Source organism: Oryzias latipes, chromosome 6 (genome assembly GCF_053564925.1).
Source record: "Oryzias latipes strain Hd-rR chromosome 6, Olatipes_Hd-rR_3.1".
NCBI classification, from domain to species: Eukaryota; Metazoa; Chordata; class Actinopteri; order Beloniformes; family Adrianichthyidae; genus Oryzias; species Oryzias latipes.
The window spans coordinates 20352521-20372928 of NC_136242.1; the positions used below are offsets into that span (position 1 = coordinate 20352521).

The 20408-nt window shown below is 38.3% G+C and overlaps 1 protein-coding gene across 2 annotated transcripts in view; it reads right to left on the reverse strand.

Annotated features, from left to right (window-relative positions):
* The window catches only part of roraa (RAR-related orphan receptor A, paralog a), a 192824-nt gene extending 172891 nt beyond the window's left edge, over positions 1-19933 (reverse strand). Inside the window, exons 1-2 of one of the 2 annotated variants that reach the window (XM_078948724.1) lie at positions 19549-19846; positions 1499-1546 (exon numbers count right to left, since the gene is read on the reverse strand). In XM_078948724.1, the coding sequence (XP_078804850.1) occupies positions 1499-1546; positions 19549-19702 (202 nt within the window). In that variant the 5' untranslated portion in view covers positions 19703-19846. Of the gene's footprint in view, positions 1-1498; positions 1547-19548 lie in introns of both variants that reach the window. The other variant, XM_004069638.5, reaches the window with a different exon arrangement.
* Positions 19934-20408: the final 475 nt, after the last annotated feature.

A 20408-nucleotide genomic window follows, 5' to 3' on the forward strand; every position in this document is an offset into this window, starting at 1 on the left:
TTATATCAAATTCGCCATTCTGACCTCCGCCCTAGTTTTCATGTGGGGGAAAAAAAAAAAAAAAAAAGAGTTCACATGAAACAAAGTGGGAAAAGTGTTGAATAGAGAGAAGCGAGGGAAGTTTCCAAGGACGACTCAAACTTCTTAATGGATCAACAGAAACCGAAGATCTAGGTGATGCAAAGGAGGGGGGCGAAACGAATGTTAGAGGTCTCTGCCCCATCAGAGGCGAAGAGACAGGAGCGTGACCAAGGGCACATGAAGATAGGTAGCTAGATAAATAACAACTACACTGAACCAGTAAAGTAAAAATGGAGCATTCATCCACCACATTTGATGAAGGTGACGTTTAAAAATGTCTGCTCCCCAAATATCACTCTCATCCTGTGGAATACTCGGAAGACAAGGAGTTTTCAGAAAGCGCCTTAAAAAATCTCAAAACGTCACTTTGAACGATCAATTCCACACCTTGTTTGCAACGCATGAAAATCCAGACTGATACCGCTAAAACCTTGTTAGTAACATGTAAAAAAAAAACAAAGTTCGACACTGCTTCATGTCAGCCTCGTAAGTGTATTTACAACAACAACCAAACTTGTTTGAAACCCATTAAAAACACACTGACAATTTGACAAAGCGCTGCGTACCTCTCAAATCACTTTAACATTAGTAAACAACCAGAATTAATCCATATACCGTATTTTCCAGACTATAAGTCGCCCTTTTTTTCATAGTTTGGCAAGGCGTGCGACTTATACTCCGCAGCGACTTATATTAGAAATAAATTGAAATAAATACATTGTTAACCCTCCTGTTATGTTCATTTGTGAGGAACAGAGATGATGTTCCTGGGTCAATCTGATGTATGAGGTATGTTAAGTGTTAAGAGTATGTTAAGTGACTCAGAGAATCAGAAAACCTTTTTTTTTACAGTAACATCTTGAAGGCTAAAAACATAATATTCTATTTTCCAATGATTTCATAGATTCAGAAATGCAATAAAAATGACAACTGTTTCTACAAATACAGGATGAAAACAGAGTATTAGTTGGCCAATGACGCTTCATGAAAGGAATAAATAAATAAATATGAGAAAGAATTACTGTGAAATTATGAGATAAACAGTCTGCTATGATTGTGTCATATGAGGTTGTGCAAGTTATTATATCTTGGTCTCAGATTTTGTCAAATAAATTTCCGTCGAAATGCGACTTATAGTCCAGTGCGACTTATCTGTGTTTTTTTCTACTTTATAATGCATTTTTGGGCTGGTGCGACTTATACTCCGGAGCGACTTATAGTCCGGAAAATACGGTATATGGTCCTCTGAATTATAAGGTACATTGTTGATTTTTTTAATTTTTTATTAAGACTTAAGTGCAGGAAATATGGAACCTCTTTTTCTACACATTTTTAAATTCTTTGCCTTCTATCAGGATAAGAAGACTTTTTCATTAAAATGTCTTTAAAAGCCTTTCTATATTGAGTTTTCTTGTACCTCTTTGTCTATCCTGGCTTTCTCTTGGTTCTTTGACTTTGTCACCCGCTGGAAACAAAAAACATACACAATAAGATAAGAAGTGATTCTAAACAGGATGTAGGTATGAATGTGAGCATGCACGGTTCTTTGTCTCTGTGTAAGCGCAGTGACGGGTTGGCATTCTAAAAGCTACCGGGACATAAAGCAAAAATATTTGTCACTACAGGTACAGAATTGCTCTTTCAAAGTGACAAGCAAGCAGGTACAAAAAAAATGAAGGGATTTTCAGTGCACAGTGCCTGAGCCCTGCGAGGATAAAGCTGCAGCAAAGAAAAAAAACATACATTGTATATTTTTAGGGAAATTCATCCACCTTTGATTTGTTTTGTGTTAAAAAAAATTGATATTATTATGACAGTTTTGCACAGCCTGAGTGTCACAACACTGTGCTAAATACAAACATCTGAATTTGGTGAAAAACATATATCTGTTAAATCCAATGTTAATAATAATAATAATAATGGATTGGATTTTTCTGCGCTTTTCAAGACACCCAAAGCGCTTACATTATGTCCATTATTCATTCACTCCTCATTCATACTTGGTGATGGTAAGCTACGGTTGTAGCCACAGCTGCCCTGGGGCAGACTGACAGAGGCGTGGCTGCCAGTTCGCGCCTACGGCCCCTCTGACCATCACCGGGATCATTCATGCGCATTCACACACCAGTGGAGCCACACTGGAGGCAAGGAGGGTGAAGTGTCTTGCCCAAGGACACAACGACATTTTGGCTGGTGGGAGTGGGGATCGAACCGCCAACCCTTCGATCATTGGACGACCCGCTCAACCACCTGAGCCACTGTCGCCCCTAATACATTTTAATTTTTATTAAATTTGTTTAGTGGCTGTTTGCTTTTCTTCCAAATGCTGTGCTTTTTACCTGGCAATTAAAAACAAGAAATTGCATTCTTAATGTGCTTTTCCCTGGTAAATACAGGGTCAATAATTGTTTAAAGAAAAGTAAAAGATCAATGTAAAGAATTCTTTCAAAGTGCATTACTTAAATTACAACTTACAAAGATTGTGAATAAATCTCTGTAGGTCAGGGACCAGCAGAAAGAAAAACGTAATTGTCATTTCTTGTGGTTTTGTTTTTCCATTAACGTTAACTCAGGAGTCTCGCTTTATCTGCACTGTAAATTAAATTCATATCATACATGTAAACCTGGAAGGTCTAAAGCAGAATCTTCACTTCTCTATTGCAAAAATACTTTTAAAAAGTCTGGCTAACTGGTCAAGTCCAGTAAAATTTCCACTAAAGAAAAGTCGTTTCCAAAAAACCTCTGATTTTATCAATTGTTCCAACAAAAATGTGGTTGATGTAACATTGATTTCAAACAAACTTTTAATCAAATGTATTTTATATTCATGTTTTTCATGCCTTCGTATCAAAACTACAGACATACATCCCTTTCACCTAAAAAGAATTCTAATTATTTGAGTAAAAGCTTTTTCTTTTCTTATTTTTGGTCTCATTAAATGTTAAAAATGTTGCTTGTGCTACATTCTCTCCATATGTCTCCAGACATCATTAAAAAACTATTTTTACTTTTTATTGGTAAATCATCAAGTTTTATTTGAAAGTAAAACAAATGACAGACGTTTCAGCCCCTTAGCGCACCATCATGTGGGCAGGACAGCAAAGCCAGGCAGCCTGACGAATGCCCAGCCAAGGCATGCTGGAGGGTAGTAAAAGACACTCCTCCTCCTCAAACAGACCCGTCACTTTTCAAAGAAACAGCCATTAGTGAGAGCTCATCAAGCGGGAGCCGGGGCCCGTCCATTCCCCAAGAGGAGTGGAGGCCACAATGCTTCAGTGGGAGGAGGGAGGAGGAGGGCTGCGGAGATGAGCCCTGGACCCAGTGGTGCTTCTGAGCGGAGTCAAGCCGTACGTCCCCAGCACGCTCAATTCCCAGCCCAACTGTCACTGCTGGCACTCAATTCAGCCCCTTCAAGCACATAATCTGTCCTCGTATGGCTGTTAAACACCACACTCTCCACTCCTTCAGTCATTCCCTGCCATGTTATTGTTGTGTCTGCTGTCGTACTATTATTGAGCCATTAAAAGATTTGGATGGAGGACCCTTCCTCAGCATATGGAATCTTGATCAGCAACACGGCAATAAGACAGCGAGCGACAGCAAATTCATTGAATATTTTTAAAACAGACCCTTCCGTCTTTCACACAGTGGCTGTCTCGGAAATATTATACTGTATGTGTTTTGTAGCGTGGTAACCGCGGCCACTGGCCCATTAACTCACGCGGTGAAGAGCTGTGTGAAGTGCCATCACCAAGAATAGATAAGAGAGCCTATCGAGTCTTGCGAGTTGGGAGGAAGAATCACTGTGAGCACAGCAGGGTTAAGGTGGCGCGGTGCCATGGCGGGGATTCCCACTTATGGCCATCTCTCCGGATGACAGAGTGATAATGTCACATGGTCTAGGTGAACCGGGAAAAAAATAATAAAGAGAAAGGCAGCCAGCTTGATGCTCAGCTGCTCTTTTAATTGGCTGAAACAAAGTAATCTGAGAGCAGTATGGGGGGCACAAAAGGGTAAATGATGGGACAGAAGGTCATTGCTTCTCTTTTACTCTGCTGAGTGCCATCCACCAACAGTCCCAGCATGGGTCACAGTTAATGTTGAGTTCTATTACACAGTTTTGTTCACCATCTGCTTTACACACCGATAAAAGCGGTCAATAATGAAAGGAAATCTGCTTTATGATCTATCTTTTTAAACATTAAAAAAAAAACTCCTAATCCGACATACACTCAAGTATTGATCTCTGTAAGTTGCATAATACAAGTGTGTGAAACAAATGACCCCTACACCTGTGTGGTGTGGGTTTTTTTTATCTCCCAGGTGTGGCTGTTGCAACGGATCATGTGGTGCGAAGCGCTGAGGGCCACGTTGGCTCCCTCGTCCTGGATAGTCTCTGAATGTGGCCCTGAATTTGCATTGAGTGAAGGTACGGTTCACCTCCTCGGCACAGCCTTCGACGCGTCTGAGGTGCAGGGGGGGAGGAGTGCGCTGTGCCAGCCCCCTGCAGGCAGAATCAGGTGTTATCTGTCTGAACAGGGACACCGCCATCAATCTCTCCTGTCCTCTCTGAATGAAATCAGCATAGCACGGGGAGTCTGCACTGACGAGATGCAGGAAGGATAAGCCATCGAGTATGTTAGAAATCTAACGCGTTCTTGGAAGTGGTGACAAGTGAGAATGTTAAATGGTTTGCCAGTCAACTTATATTACAATACTAGCAAACAAAGCATGGCGTTTTCTTACAAAAAGACAACTTATATAAATCATTTTGAAACTGTTTATTTTGTCATTTCCACACAAACTTGGTGACAACTTCAGAAAAATGCATTCTTTCAAATAGCACCAAAAATTGCCATTAAATGACCAGAAAAATCTTTTATGGATTCATTTTTGGACTATTTCATCTCTGACATCAATCATAAGTGTGGTGCATTCCCCCAACTCATTCAAAATTCAAGAGTAAGGCTTTTGACAGGTTCAGACAGACAAAACAGCATCAACAGGCAAGCGGCTCTTTTTCGCTGGTTATCTGTTAGATGAAGAATTGATCTGAAGATTTCGCCCACTACTCTTACAAGCAAAGTGAGGTCTGGCCCCAAGCTATACAGCAGACCTCAAAGACCTGTGTGCGCCAAAATGAAGACTCAGATTCCCTACCCTACTCCTGCAAATACCTCTGTATTTGAGAGCAAAGATGACCAGGAATTTAAGGCTTTGATAAGAGGACAAACGTGTGTAAGAATTTCATTGAAGTATTTTTATCTGTTCCACAATGCTTAGTACAGTGTGTGACTCAAAAGTAACAAAACAGGGGGGGCAGCTCACAAAAACTTGAAAATTTGCCAGAATAGAAAAGTTAAAAGTGTTTCTACTTGGTTTTGTAAGATAAAAAGATGGCAAAGAGTTTTGAAAAAGCACTTAGTCCAATTAGAAGTGTGCAGCAAATTTCCACCTGCCCCTGACAGAGATGAAGTGGCTCTTTCGGAAGACACTGTGGCACTACACCAGCAAAGAGAGTCCAAACACCGCAAGTGGAGCAAGCAGAAATTAATGAGCATCACAAGACACACAGGTTTAATCCAAGATGACACAGGATGAATTAAACTGTTTCTTATGTGTTTTGCTCATGTAAGTCACACAAAATTACATTATAGCGAGACAAAAAGGCAAAGTTTGTGTTTTGGTACCATCTCAACCTGATTAGAAAAATTGGTTGTGTGAGAAAAATGTATTGACTGACCCCTTCCCCTTTGCAATCCAAACAGGAGGTATCCGCTGGCTCCAATGAGCCAAAATTCCATAGACTTCTATAAAGAAATCGTTCTATTTCAGTCAGTCGTTCTATTTATCACAATCTCCATTGCTCTGCTACTTTCTTTATAACATGTTCTTGCTTGTCATAATTTTTTTAATGATATTTTTACTATAGTGCAAGTTATTTAAGTTATAAACGGGCCAGTCAGATGCCTCAATAAAAGTATATGATCTCACATTAAGCATGTAAACCATTTGATTTACAGATCTTGTGTAGCACACTTTCAAATTGTAGGGGTGTGGCTTTCAAACAAACTCACTCCTAATTGGTGATAGTTGTTGCCATAGAAATGTTGACTCAGATAAACTTGGACCAATCATTGCTTACTGATGAATACGTTCGTATTGCAAAAAACTGGCGATTGAATTGACTTCATTTCGTTGGAGCCAGAAGAACGCCCTTATCTATTGGTAATTTCACACTCACTTCTAATAGACAGTTAATGCTTGCAATGCTTGCAAACCAGTGAGTCTCAAATGAGTGTTTCTGCAGCTGAAAGACCATATACGCTGGACTGATAATAATCTTTGATCACTGGATTCTGAATGGCAAAAAGGAAGTTGGGGTGGAACCTGCTCAATAATCTGATCTTAACATGCCCAACGCTACAATGTGTATGACTGGGTAAGACAAAGTAAAATGGGTATTTTGTTGAGGTCACTCCAGCCACTTGTCACTCAAAGAAACACAACCCTAAAAACAGAAGGAAAAAAAAAGCAACAAAATCTCCACCACTGATTTAAACAAAAAAAATCTAGCAAAATTAAAAGCAATGAAAATCAAAAAAGATTTTCCAACCAGGCTGCGCATCTGTTTAATTTTAGGGTTAAAATTAAACGTTTTACTATGGGACTCAAAAGAAAACTGAAACCAGCTTCAAGTGGTCATTTGCAAAATTGCAACATTTAGTACTTCTGGATTTAAATGAATTGGGTGAGTGTGAAGGCTTGATGTAGAGAAGATATAAAGGTCCAATAGGTTAATGTTAACCACAGTCAAAACAGTTGTTCTAACATGAGGAAACGTCAAACAGTTAAAGGCAACCATCTCTGGAGTCAACTGTTAAAGCTTGCTTATTTGTCACATAAAATGAGACAATTTGACAGTAAACCTGCAGTGCATCACTACAGCTTTGCCATTTGCTAACACACAATCACTTATATTATGTGCACTTTTGCAAATTGTGTTGCTTTATTTAATTATGAATTGATGTAAAAGAAACTAAAGGGGGAAAAAAAACATTAGAAGCTGCAAAAACTTTCAGAGCTTCAGGTTTTATCTGATTTTTTCCAGCTGGAGATTTTGGGGTCATCTGAAAATAGTGTGGGCATACTTTACTGATAATTTCCTGTGGTTAAATGAATGGTGGCGTCTTTTCTCCTGGTGGTGCAAAACCTTTGTTTTCTGTAACCCTTGTGCTATCTTAGATGACCTCACCCTTACATTGACATGTTCTCCCTGCCATGACAAAGGTGGATAAAGGTGGAAAGATTTCATGTAATCCATGGACACCAGTGAAGATCACAAATCATTGATGAAAAAAGGTTCAGCGTACTGTCTAGAGGGGTCTAGATGACCCAACTCCCAATGTTAAAGTGCCTAGGATAGCACAAGGGTTAATTAAGCAGATTCAAGAATGCAAAATTGACTATGTGCCTTTTTTTAGACCACGGCAAAACTTACTAGTGTACATGTTTTTGGGTGTATTTTAATCTTACAGATAAAATAAAATCTGTAAAGCACACCAACATTAGGCTGTAACCTATCACTCAGTTTGTCCAAGTAAAATATTTTACACTTGAAAGCCTTACTTTTCTCCTAAAGTTTGGCTTAAACTTGCCATGACCCAAATATTTTTCAAACACACAATCAGTTAACACAATCCGTCAAAGTGAGAAACTCTCAATTTGCACAATATTTGCATATTAACATAACATAAACGCAAACAACTGTTGGAAAAAGAAAATCACAAATTCCTGATAAGTTCACAGCATGCTCATCTGCATGAAGAACGCTTGCACAATGTGCCACTTCCAACCTCAACCAAAAGGTTTTCCATCTTTCTATTTTGGTCTGTCTGTCTATTTCGGTCTGTCACATAAAAATAGGCTTTTAACAACCCAGCGTGGCATTAATTATTGCCTCTTAAGCCCTGTATTGCTAAAATAAAGCTGCAAATATTGATTGATTGGACAGATGATATTTGTCAGTGAGTAAGGATTGCAGTCGTACATGGCGACGAGTGTCTCTGTCTTTCAATCACTGTCAGGAAGCAGCAGCGGCATCGCTGCATTGATTGAGCCCCATAGTGCCACCCTCTGTCTTAGCGCGCCTCCTAAAGCAATCACTTCTCAGACACGGGCAAGAAGCAAAGATTCATCAGTGGCTGATTCATATTCAAAGCTTCGTCTTTAGCAACAAAAAGGCAGATTGCCTTTGAAAAGCACTGAAACAATGTTTCTGTGTCACACAGACTGAGCTGTGAGCAATTATGATCCAATGATGAGTAAACAGCTGTTGCTGCAGTGGTTTCCATGTTGGCGAAAACTATGAGTAATTGAATTGTTTGGCATGCAACGTGGAAATCATCAAGCGTGAAAATAAGAAAAATGACACACCTAAACTTGATTGATACAACATAAAACATCACAAGAATAAGATGTTTCAGTGAGATAATATGTGCACACATGATTAACAATCTCAGTTATTGTTTCACCAATGTGGCTTCTTTGACCCTTACCGACAGCCCAGAAGGAAAAAAAAGGGAGAGCAAGAGCTGGGCGACAGTGTTAATAAGAATTAGTTAGTTCTGCGCTCAAACATTCTGTCCGACCTCAGCAGATTTTAATCAAAGGCTGAAAATAGTAGCTGATTGTAATCGGCACTCAGAAGTCACCAGGGGTGTTTGAAGAGCCCGTCAAGCCTGCAAGTGGAGCTAATTCGATTAAGTGGTGGCAGTACCTGGAGGGGACGGATCTGTATCACTCCCTTTTTTATTTATGAGATTAAGTTGCGCTTGTTATTCCAAAGTGAATAATCAAGCTACCAAAAAAAAATAAAAAAAAAGGCACCTATTTTGCAAGTTGCTTTAGTTTGCATACATCCGAGTTTGCTTGGTTGTGTTATTTTTTAGTGTTTTGGGTGCCAAATAAATTTTGTGGAGACCCATACCCATAGAAAATAGTGTATTTATCCTTTGTAAAAAAGCTCCCAACTACAAATTATTGCCTATTTTAAGTGTTGGCTGTCTTCTTTGGAAAAAATTAAGTCATTTTCACACCAAATTTAATTTAAAGTGAAGCATAATCATTTTTTACAGACCCACAGTTCAGTTTTTCTTGCATTTTTGTAAGCACTCTGTCCTCTTCAAAATATTGTTTTACACATTATAACACTCGCAGAGAACACAAAAGTGCAGCCACCAGTACATTACATTTCATTCTAGGCAAAAAGAAAGCACGGAAACCATTATGTCTGGTTAGGATTAGTCCACTGGCTACAATTTGCAACAAATGTGTTCGTTTTTATCTTTTGCATAATGTCATATTCCACTTCTCAACATTGTCCGTAAACCAGGGCAGCAAAAAGGGCCATTTAGTCTAAGAAGATGTGCAACAGTTAGGAGGCTCTTCAGCTGTGCTGGTTGAAAAGAACAATTTAGCCTTTACAGCATAACCTGTTCCTTTTGAAAGAAGTATCCATGTCTAGATGAAGGTCTGTGATTACTGAAGTTTTCACTCGACAGCTCTCTGAGGTTTTTTCAGCACATGCCGTGTCATTTTTTAACCTCCACGAGAATGTGTAGGTTTTGTCTTGAAAAGTCTTGCACCGTTCACATAAACGTTCACAAATGGCGTGAAGCAGCATGAAGACATGTGTCCGTTACAGATTTGCTCAAAGGAAAAGTAGTTAAAGGAAACAGCGGGTCGAGCTCCTGGTGCACAAGGAATTTCCAAGCGAGGGGCTTACCTACCTTCTCAAGGGCTTTTCAATATACCCACAAAGGTGGAGACGTGAAAGGCTTGGTGTTAGATGTGACATAAGAATTCCTCAGAGTGATCCTTTACACCCCTCTCTGCCTCTTCTTAGAGGCCGGCTTCATATCAGGGAGCCGCAGAGCAGCTTCCAGCCAACCAGAATGAGTACTTAGGTCACAGTGTACCACATTAAATTTAGACTCCTTTAACACCCTCCAATAATGCATCTGGAGTATGTCCGGTCGCAACTATTCAAATTTTCTATCAGAGATACAAACTTCTGTAAAAATGGGCCATGGATCTAAGCTATCTTTCACCACTAGAGATTTCACATCAAATCTGGTGTCTGTCACCAGTAGAAATTTACTGGCCAGCCCCAGTTAAACCACTGGTGATTCAAACTCCAAAATAAACCCTCCCAAAAGATCAGAACCTTCATAGCTGGTCTAAGTTCACTTCTGCAACTTTGTTTTTCATTACTACCGCCTATTGAAGATGGAGATGGACTACATTTAGACAGAGTAAAAATTGAGTAGTTTGCTTTACTTTTTTACTTTTTGTCACAGTCTTTCAGTTTAAATTGAGCATTTCCTGTGAAGTAGTTGGCAAACTACTTTATCAAATGCCATCACAGACTAACAGGCTACAGCATTATTCCCTACTTTCTTGTTCTGGCCGAAAAAAAAACAAATTTGTACTTATTAAAAGCACATGGATGTCACTTGAATGTCTGTAAATTAAGTTCCCTGTATCATATAATTCAAAATATAGATGCCAGACAGTGACATAGATGCAGATTTTTATCACATGAACCTCAACTCTCATGAACAAAGCATTTATAGATGCAGAGGAATTCAAGCAATAGATGCCATGACTAACTGACTAACAGCAAGCATTTTGGTGGTGGTGGTGGTGTAAAGTTGTCACAGCCTGAAGACAACAAAAAGACTAATACGCAAACACATTTTTTTTGAGTAAAATTAAAACTCTTTACTTTCATTCAGCTCATTTTAGACCAAAAACATTACATTTGAATGGTAATGGTAAACCTCAGAAAAACAAACAAAAAAATTCTGTATTTAATGTAATGCACAGTCAATGTAACAGGCCATTTTTGATCTTATGTCAAATGTATATTGCGGGCCGAACTATAAGGCACAATAAGCAAGACAAAAGAGTTAGAGATAAGCCTGCCAAAAATCAGACTTTATTAACTACATTCACAATAACTCTAGAACTTGTTTGTAACACGCTACACGTTAACCACATTAGTGTATTCGCAATACCTGTAACTCCTTACCATATTTGTAACACGTAACTAAACAGACTGATATTGCCATTACAAACAATACTGTGACTACACTGATCCTCAACCTTGTTAGTAACACGTTAAAAAAACAGTCCGACACTTTTTACAAAATTCACAATAACACCCTACCCTGTTTGCAATTCGTCAAAAACAGGCAGACATTTTGACAGAGTCGTGTACCTCGCAAAATCGACTCTGACATCATTAAACATAACCTGAATAAATCCTTTTTTAAGGAGCTCTGAATTATAAAGCACACTGTTGTTTAAGCCTTTTAAGTGTGAGTTATAGTATGGAAAATAAATTTGTTTTCCAGAATACTCAAATTTATAAATAATAAAGTACATATTTTTTTACAGATAAAATAGAAAGTTTTGACACTAAATGTTTACATGAAAATGAGTGTTTGAGCACATTTCCAGTGTTGCTGTTTTTTTAATATCTTTTTTTTTGCTATATTTGTGAACTTTTCCCATTTTTTCAGCTTTCTATTGAAGGCGAAATGCTAAGAGCAAGGAGGTTGGTCTAATCACCCCTTTGAGTCAGCTGAATTCACAAGGACCCACTCTGCTTAGAAATATGAAATCAGTGCTCGAGGACCTAAGGCAAAGTTAACCAGTCACAAAAGCAGAGCTCTCCAGCTGTAGCTGAGTAACGTCGGATGATAATTCGTTTGTGTTGTTTTTCACCACTTATAATGGATTTAACTCAATCAAAAGCATAAAGAAAAATGTGACAAAGATTCATAAAGCTAGTTATTAAATTCTATAGTATAATGACAAGCACGTTAAAATAGAAATGAGAAAAAGTAAATGGAACAGAAAAGGTGGAACTTTCAAACACAGAACAAGAAAAAATAATGAAATAATAATAAAAACTGTAAGAGGCAGAAAATTTACCATGAAAAAAATAAAAAATAAAATAGAATTGATATTACCCTTTAACATCAGAGCTTTAGTCTGTGTTTCAACTACTGCAACTCTTCAACCGTTTACAAAATTAATGTAATTCATTGGATTTGTCATTGGATTCTGAAACTGAGAAAAACCATCACTGCACTCTTATGCAACACTTTACAGTAGCGAAGCATTTATGCAATCAATGTAAATCAGCTGATTCTGTTGCAGAGAAAAGTGACTTTGTGTCATAATGCAACACTCTATGTTATTCATTTGTTGTATATTGGTGCAAACTCAATAAGAATAATAATCAATTCATTCACCTTCATTGCTTAAATACGCCAAGAATTATATGTCGAGAACGTGTGTTATTTAGATGTCACCTGCGACATCTCCAGTTTGAGAGGGTTAAATCTTTTAAACGTTCAAATTCAAGTGTGGAAGAATAAAGGAAGGTGTGTAATTAAACACAAAACACATAGTTGTTACATTGACAACCTGTCATCTAAATCTTTATAGTAATATCAACATCTAAGTGTGCTGATATTGATGAGCCATTGAGTTATGTTGTGAGCGATAAGGGTTCCAATTAACACTAAATGTTTTCCATGAGTCAAGTAAAGTATCCACAGATATTACCCAGAGCTTTACCAAAGATTTAGACCTAAAGAAGAACCTTGTTGACCAGCCCAAAGGCTCTGACCTGCTCCAAGCCTGAAGAAGCAGCACAGCACCACCTTCCTATGAAGCAACACCTGCAGCAGTTAACATGCAGTGTAGGAAAGTTTGAGGTTTTCTCATATTTGCTAGTATTTGACCAGCCAATAAATCAGCTTGGATTTTAACAACCAGCCAACAACTGTCAATATTTAGGACATTTACTGTCAGCCCTATCTTAGGTCCTCTCAGACTCCATTTTCCACAGATTCACAATTTATTCCAAGAGCAAACTGACCATCTGACTCTTTGGTAGAAAACTTTAGGAGATTTACATTATGCTGCTAAATTGGCAACAATATAAAGCCTTGATGAAGTGGCTCTCCTGGACCTGCATTGTAAATGTTGAGCTCAGATCCACAAAAAACATAATTCAATCATTGAAAGAGTCATTAAGCCTTTCACTTTCTGGTGTAAGTAAACTAGCCGAGCGTATAAAAGGAAAACAAGAAACAAATGTTTTTATTTGGAAATGTATTGAGCTGTCTCACAGTTGAAATACTACACTTGCGTCAAGCTGCAGTTTCCGTCTATAATGTAAGTCTAATAAAAATTTTACAAACACGAAGCATCAAAGGATAGGCCTGTTGCTGCCGGAGGGCACCTCAACCCCTCCATCCAGTTTTTCTTATTTTACCTCCAGAAAATTAATTTCCTACCTCTACATAACTGGTGTGGGAGCACGTACAGCAGAGCTAAGGACAGGCTCGGAGTTTACCAGGAACATCATCATTTCAAAACATCTAATAAGAAACCTATCCAGGAGCAATCGACACAGTAGTGTGTGTTTTAATGCAACTTCCTACCTATAGCATACAAAATGTGTATATCAGTGTTAAAAGTTTGAACAGCTCTGTCTATTTTGCATACACTTTCTCTGAACCCAGAGGCACCATCAACCACTGCTCACCTGAGCTGAGCTCAGCTTAGAAGAAGTCTTTGCAAAAATTGTTGGCAGCTGTAAAGCTCTGTGCAAAAACTTTGCAACAAAGAGCATGTTAAATGGTAAATGAATAACGAGAAAGATCAGTAAAAGCAGTAAAGTTGTGGACATGAGTCAATCTGGGCCAAGCAGCGACTGGGCTAAAGCAGGCTTGTGAAGATGGAGCTATGTCTTCACTGATGTTGGAATGTTGGATTAGGATCAATATGGAGAATAGGGCTGGACAATATGAGGAAAACTTGTGATTTTCGATATTAGTGATCAATATTGCGATCAAGATACAACTTGCGATGCATAAAAAAATAGCAAGATAACTATATACATAATTTACATTTCACTGCAACAGTTTAATTTAAATAAGAGTCAACATAAATTTAAATTACACTCCAAATGACCATAGTCTACATAGGAGGCGAGCATCTAACATAAAAGGAGTCCATCCGATTGGTCAAATTCATAAAGGGACTTATTTGATTTGTTAAATAGTTCAAGCTGCCATAAGATTATTTTAGCACATTTGAGCTTACTATTTATCGCAAATGTTGCCGACTTTTGCGATATGCGTATTGCACAGCTTGGTATAACGATAAATGTATAATTTATTGTGCTGGCCTAATGGAGAACATTTTCCCCTAAAAGCTTTTCTTTGACTTTGACTTTGGCTTTGACAATTATCCAAAGATGTATGCTTTCCTGTCTGAAAAGGGAACCAGTTGAGTTTGCATCGCAGTGCTGTTGTGTGCGTTTTTCCTCCTTTTTGCTCAATGGGAATGGTGCAATGCATAGCATAAGATCAACAACAGAGGGTCATTGTCATCACATTTGAAACCCACCCTGTTTAAACGCCTTGTATGTCAAATTCAAGGCCCACAAGCAAGACATGGCCCGTGACATAATTACCTTTAACCCGCGTGATAATTTGTGATAAATGTTTGAGTCAACTTGCATGCATTCACTACAAATCCCACAATGCAATGGTAATATGTTTGAAAGATGTTAAAATCCTCACAAAGAAGTCATCTTACTGACAAACACCTTCATTAAACCCTGAGGATCCGAGATGAGACGCCAAGTGTTTGGCTCAGAGAAGAGACCTTCCACCAGAACAGCTAAATGAGTTTCTCTTTCTAAATGCTGCAACAGGACATTTTTATTTTTCTTAAAATGAATTGCTTTTTTCCTTTTACTTCACCCCCTTCCCCCCCTTTTTGCTGCTACAGACACTTAACTTTTCTTTTACTTATTTTTTCATGCCTGATACTGTATACTATGGAAAATAAATTAAAATTATTTTTAATATGTTTTTTTCTGAATAATGTTGTTATATGTTTTGCAGGCTTTCTAACTTTCAGGTTTAATTTATGCAACAAGGTCACTAACAAGTTTTACAGAAACATCTACACCAGGTTGGCCCTCAAGATTTTTAGTACTTTGTATTTAAGTTTAACACCCCGAACTAGTGAGGAAAGGAGTTTGAATTAGACATTAAAGCCCTTTTCAATCTGTGATAAAATACCAGCAGGCCAATGATTTTGTTTAAAGAAACGATGGCGTCAGTAGAGTAATAAACACTTAAGAGTGTGAAAGGTGCTTTAAAAATACTTCTAACTCTCGAGTCTCATTTCTCTTAAATAAAAATGTGTTTCATCTCAAACCTGGCAGTCAGAAGACCCTGGTTCAAATCCCGACTGGGTTATGCTCTCCTCTTTATTGGTTATTTGGTGATTCTCTTAAGTGTGAATGTATGTGTATGGGTTGCATGGCCCTATGATGGACTGGTGAATCGTCCAGGGTGAACCCCTCCATCACATAGCACTAGCTGGGTAACCCTGAACAGGTGCAACCCTGAACAGGTAAGAGCAGTAATGACGGATTTGTTCATCTGTCTTTGGGAAATGGAATCACAAAAAATTCCTTTTCTGGACTTTTAAGATTCCTATGTATTCCAAAAAAACTGAACCACATTTTAGCTGTATCATAATTTTCCTCATACTCTCCACATCGGTTCTGATTCTCAGAAGTAAAAAAATCAGAGGAATGTCTTTCATATTTAGTGCTACCAGGATGAGGTCATCTGATTTAGCAGAGGGAGGCTTTACATGTATTCAACTTGGATTTGAAAGAGAGAAAAAAAGATTCTCCCACACTTTGACAAAAAGAGCTGCAGCTAATAAATATTTTTGTTGTTGACTGATCAATTGATAATCTTATTACTAGAGGCTTTATTACAATATATTTTGCAGCATTTATTTTGGCAATGGGGTTAACAATATACTTTCTAAAGAGAAACTGAAAGTTAGTGTTTGTGTATTTTTATATGCAAAGGGGATCACTAAAGTAATTACAAATAGTAATTTTTGTTAGTTTATTTTTATTTTTTATAATAATCGACTATTATTCTGAAATATGAAGACATGATTGTTAATATGCTAAATAACAGCATTCTCACCGTTAACTTTATTTTAGGTCCTGTTAAAAGGGGCAATAAACGCCTAACTCATGACCCCAAAACCTCTGAATGCTAATTTAACATTTATGATAGTCTTTACATAAGAAGGCTTCCATAAAAATATTTGACTTTTGAAACTCTAAAAACGAGATCTTTATTTTAAAAAAAAAGCAGCGGTCTCAAAGTCCATTCAGGAGGAAGATTTTGTCATTTACATAAATGGTAGTATAATAAACATAAATGATTTAGTATAATAAAGCTGATTGTTGGCATTTAAAACTGTCAAGTGTCTCTCAAGTAGGGATAATAGAGCTGATCATATAGCTTAACTTAAATTTACAAGTCAACACCCTCAAATACACATTCATCCAGATAAAAAGTAATATTAGGATGTGTCCGAACTAAAAGCAACACCTGTGCCATGCAATCCAGTCAGCAGACTCTAACTTTGCTGAATCTGAGAATGTCAAAAACACAATTATGTAGTTGTCTAACCGAATGGAATATCGCCAGCAAAGGCTTTCTTCTTCTTCTGAACATTGCAATTTTTCTCCCTTCACATCAACCATCTTCTGCAAATAATTTTCTAAATTTTCCAATTAGAACTGAACGTCCGCTTTGCAAGAAAAAGGTCTAACTATGAAGCTCACTTTTTATTATTCTAGTATGGCAGATCATGTTTCCTGCCATAAACTGTTTTTCACTTTTGTGTCATTTTAGGCATTTTGACTTAATCAAAAAAAACAAAATAAAAAAGTACACTTTATTGTGAATAATTCCAGCGGTTGTTACAAAGGACACTAGGACAACTTTATACACACACCTCGCTGTTCACCGCCGCATCTCAGCTCCCGACAGCTTTCCCACTTTCAAAATCTTTCATCTGTACTTCATAACTGACTCCTTTCCTTAACGAGAAGACTGATTTGTACACGACTTCTTTAGGGTAAACGACAGGCATTGCAGCATTGTATGGAAGCGGGCGCAACCTAATTGGATTTTTTGTTTTCCTTACTGCAGTAAGTCACACACAAATGCATGAACACTTTGAAACACTGCTGCATAAAATGAAGATGCAGACAAGATTCTCATCATTTCTGCGGGTTTGAAATCTTTTATACAAGTTCACATTTCTACAAGCACCTTACGTAACCAAACCATTAATAGTAATTGTTACCTTATATGCAAAGGGAAAGGTCTTGAATCATAAAAATAACTTTTTTTTCCTTCTCCTCAGCAATATTATCCAAAGCCCTTAAATACCTGTTTTCTCAGCCATTCAAGTCCTACAGTGGTGCATGAGCTTCTGCTGAGGTAAGCCTTTTCTACTGTACTTAAAAGGTATTAGCACTCAGGGTTAAAACAGTAAACTCCCAGCATGCAGGATAAGAAATGTGCACATACAGAAAGTCTAATAAACCTGCACTGAAGAGGCAAAACGTGCTGAGGGAAGTAGCCGCTCTCTCGCAGATGTTTGTGGGAAACATAGTATCTCAAATTTTAACGCAAGTAAATATTGTTTGTTTTTTTTGTTTGTTTTTTCAAACATATTCGAAACTTTTATGCAATTCTGCTGACATTCAATAATGTTTTACTTTAATTATTGAAACCAAGTTATTCATCAAACATAGTAGATGTAATGTCTTATGAAGTTTTATAAAGTTAATTGGTAAAAATATGTATTAGAAATGTGTTTTGGTAGACAAAATATTGACAAATAACTGGATTAAAACTCTGAGACCCCCACACCTCTGCTCGAGATTGAACATGATTTGAGAAGGGGGAAACAAACCTTTTTCAAGCAGATTTGAATTTTGTGACTGTATAAAACTTTTCTTTTAAGTCCCAAAAGCCACTTTTTTTCCTTTTCTTTTTTTTTTTTTTTTTTTTTTACAAAGTATGACTTTTAATTTGAAGCCAACAAAAAGTCGAAGCACACAGAAACTCTTACTTGTGCGCGAACGTCCCACAGGTTTTTTTTTTCCTCATTCACTATTACATAACAGACCAAAATGCGTCTTCCTGTCTTTCTTTCTTTTTTTCCAGACGCACTTTAATCCTGTGCAAAAAAGGGTGGGGTGAATATAGGTCAGCAGGTTAGGAGTGTCTCAAAGTCAGATTTGTAAAATAAATAAATAAAGGAATTTAAAAAAAATTCCCAAATCAATGTAGGAAGTACCTGCCTTTTGCCCCTGTTACATAAGAGCTCAGGCTGCATGTGCCAACCCACAAGGTCTTTCAAATGCGCCTACGTGGGGTTTATGTTTCTCCCAATTGTCAATCTTTCAAAATAAAGTTAAAAAAAAATGAAACAAAGAGTTAACTAACTATTCAAATGAGCGGAAAAAAAAGATCCCCGCTGATGATTTCTGCTGTGAGTTCAGCGCCTGTGTTTATGGTTTAAACCTGTTACATAACCAGCTTACATTCCACATTCACCATATCACACTCTAAATATACCCGCGCGCGCGGGACGAGCGCGTGGACCACCGCTCCGTGGGTTTCACGAGTCCGCGCCGTTTTCACGTCAGCCTCACGGTCGACAATCAGCAAACGAAGCAGGATTTCTTTGAACTTGGCTGAGCGGCGGTTAGCCAGCCTGGAAGGGGGGTGTGGTTACTGACTGTCTTGTACTGTACAACATGGACGGGACGTGATGAAGAAATCATAAGATTATTAGTAATAACAGTCTCCATTCCGCGATTTTTTTGAAGCAAATGCTTCGTTTTGGTGATAAACTGTGTCGCTTTGGAGCCCGAAACGGTGCGTTTTGTGGCACTAAGCAGATTCCAGCAACTGGAGCTGTGTTTCCCACACAGGATCAGACTCAATTATTATATGAGAGCTGGAGATATGAAGATCCAGACAGCTATGCGCCAAACACAATGAGACTGGATGTAAATTTACAAACCAGCCAACAGTCCCCCCAAAAGTTCACTTCCCCACACTTTGTCAATATCGCTTTGCGCGGCGCAGGGTGGTCAGTTTTGGCGCTGTTCGGACTTCCTGGATCATTAATTAATCTTGCAGTCAAATAAGTGTGACATCTGTGACCGGATCGCCCCCCATGATTGGGGCTGTCAGAGGAGAATGAGCTCCAGCAGCAGCAGCAGCACAGAGACGCTAATTGGAGCCAAAGCGGGCGAACGCCGCGCGGTTTGCTGGATAAACCAGCGCGCTTGGTTGGATTTTTTTTTTTTTTTTTTTGGTCAGGGCGCAGATATTTCTAAGGTCCCGACTTGATTGGTTTTGAAGTTGGCCTCAGAAATCCCCCCGATAGGTCTCGCGCGTTCAAATAAATAATACAAAATAATAATAATAATAAATCAATCAATCCAAGAAGCAGCTCCGTTACCTCTGTTGGTGCTGGAGCAGGTTTGCCTTCGAACCGGCGCCGGATGGTCCGCTTTCCGGAGCGTCTCCAGGTTTACCGGGGTTTCCCTGACCGGGGTAGCCGGCTCCGAGACGCTGTTGCCCGGGTCGCTCGCTGGATCTGGGGGGGACTCCATGTTGAATTTCAGCTTGTATGTTGACCTAACGCTACTGCTTCAAACTAACTGTCTGCTATCTGTGCGCTCCCGAACTACGGCTTGCTATGTAATTTAGACTAGAAGTAAGAAATGAGAAAAGCGAGCGTGTCTGGAGGTGGGTGTGTAGGTTCTGATTGTCCACTGGCAGCGCTAGTGAGAGCTCCAGTCATGCAAGCTCAGAAGGGAGAGGTTGTCAACAGTGGAAGGAAGGATGGATGTAGGCCTGAAAGTAATCCAAGCTGATCCAACCTGCACAGTTTAACACCTGAACACTGAGAAGTTCATTTTGCACAATGATGTCAAACTCATCACCATTTTGATATATTGCATTAAATAGGCATTCAGAAAATCCTAGCTGTCAAAAGAGTTTCAATGATTTATTGGGCTGCAACAGAATTAACTTCTATACATAAACATTTCAATATTCTTCAAAGCTGTTTGAAAAAGTAGTCTATTCAAGTATACTACAAGTACTAAAAGTGAGGCACTATACTAGAAGTTAACTTTTATATATACAGTCTATAAATTCTAAATGTAAAATGTTCCAATTTATTCTAAAGAAGCACTTTCTACACAAGTATAGTTTACTTCTATTTAAGTATTTATACAGCAATAAACCCCAAGTATGCCACGTTTTACCAATCGATATCGCAATACTTTCTTTTGCACCAACAGTTTGCATATT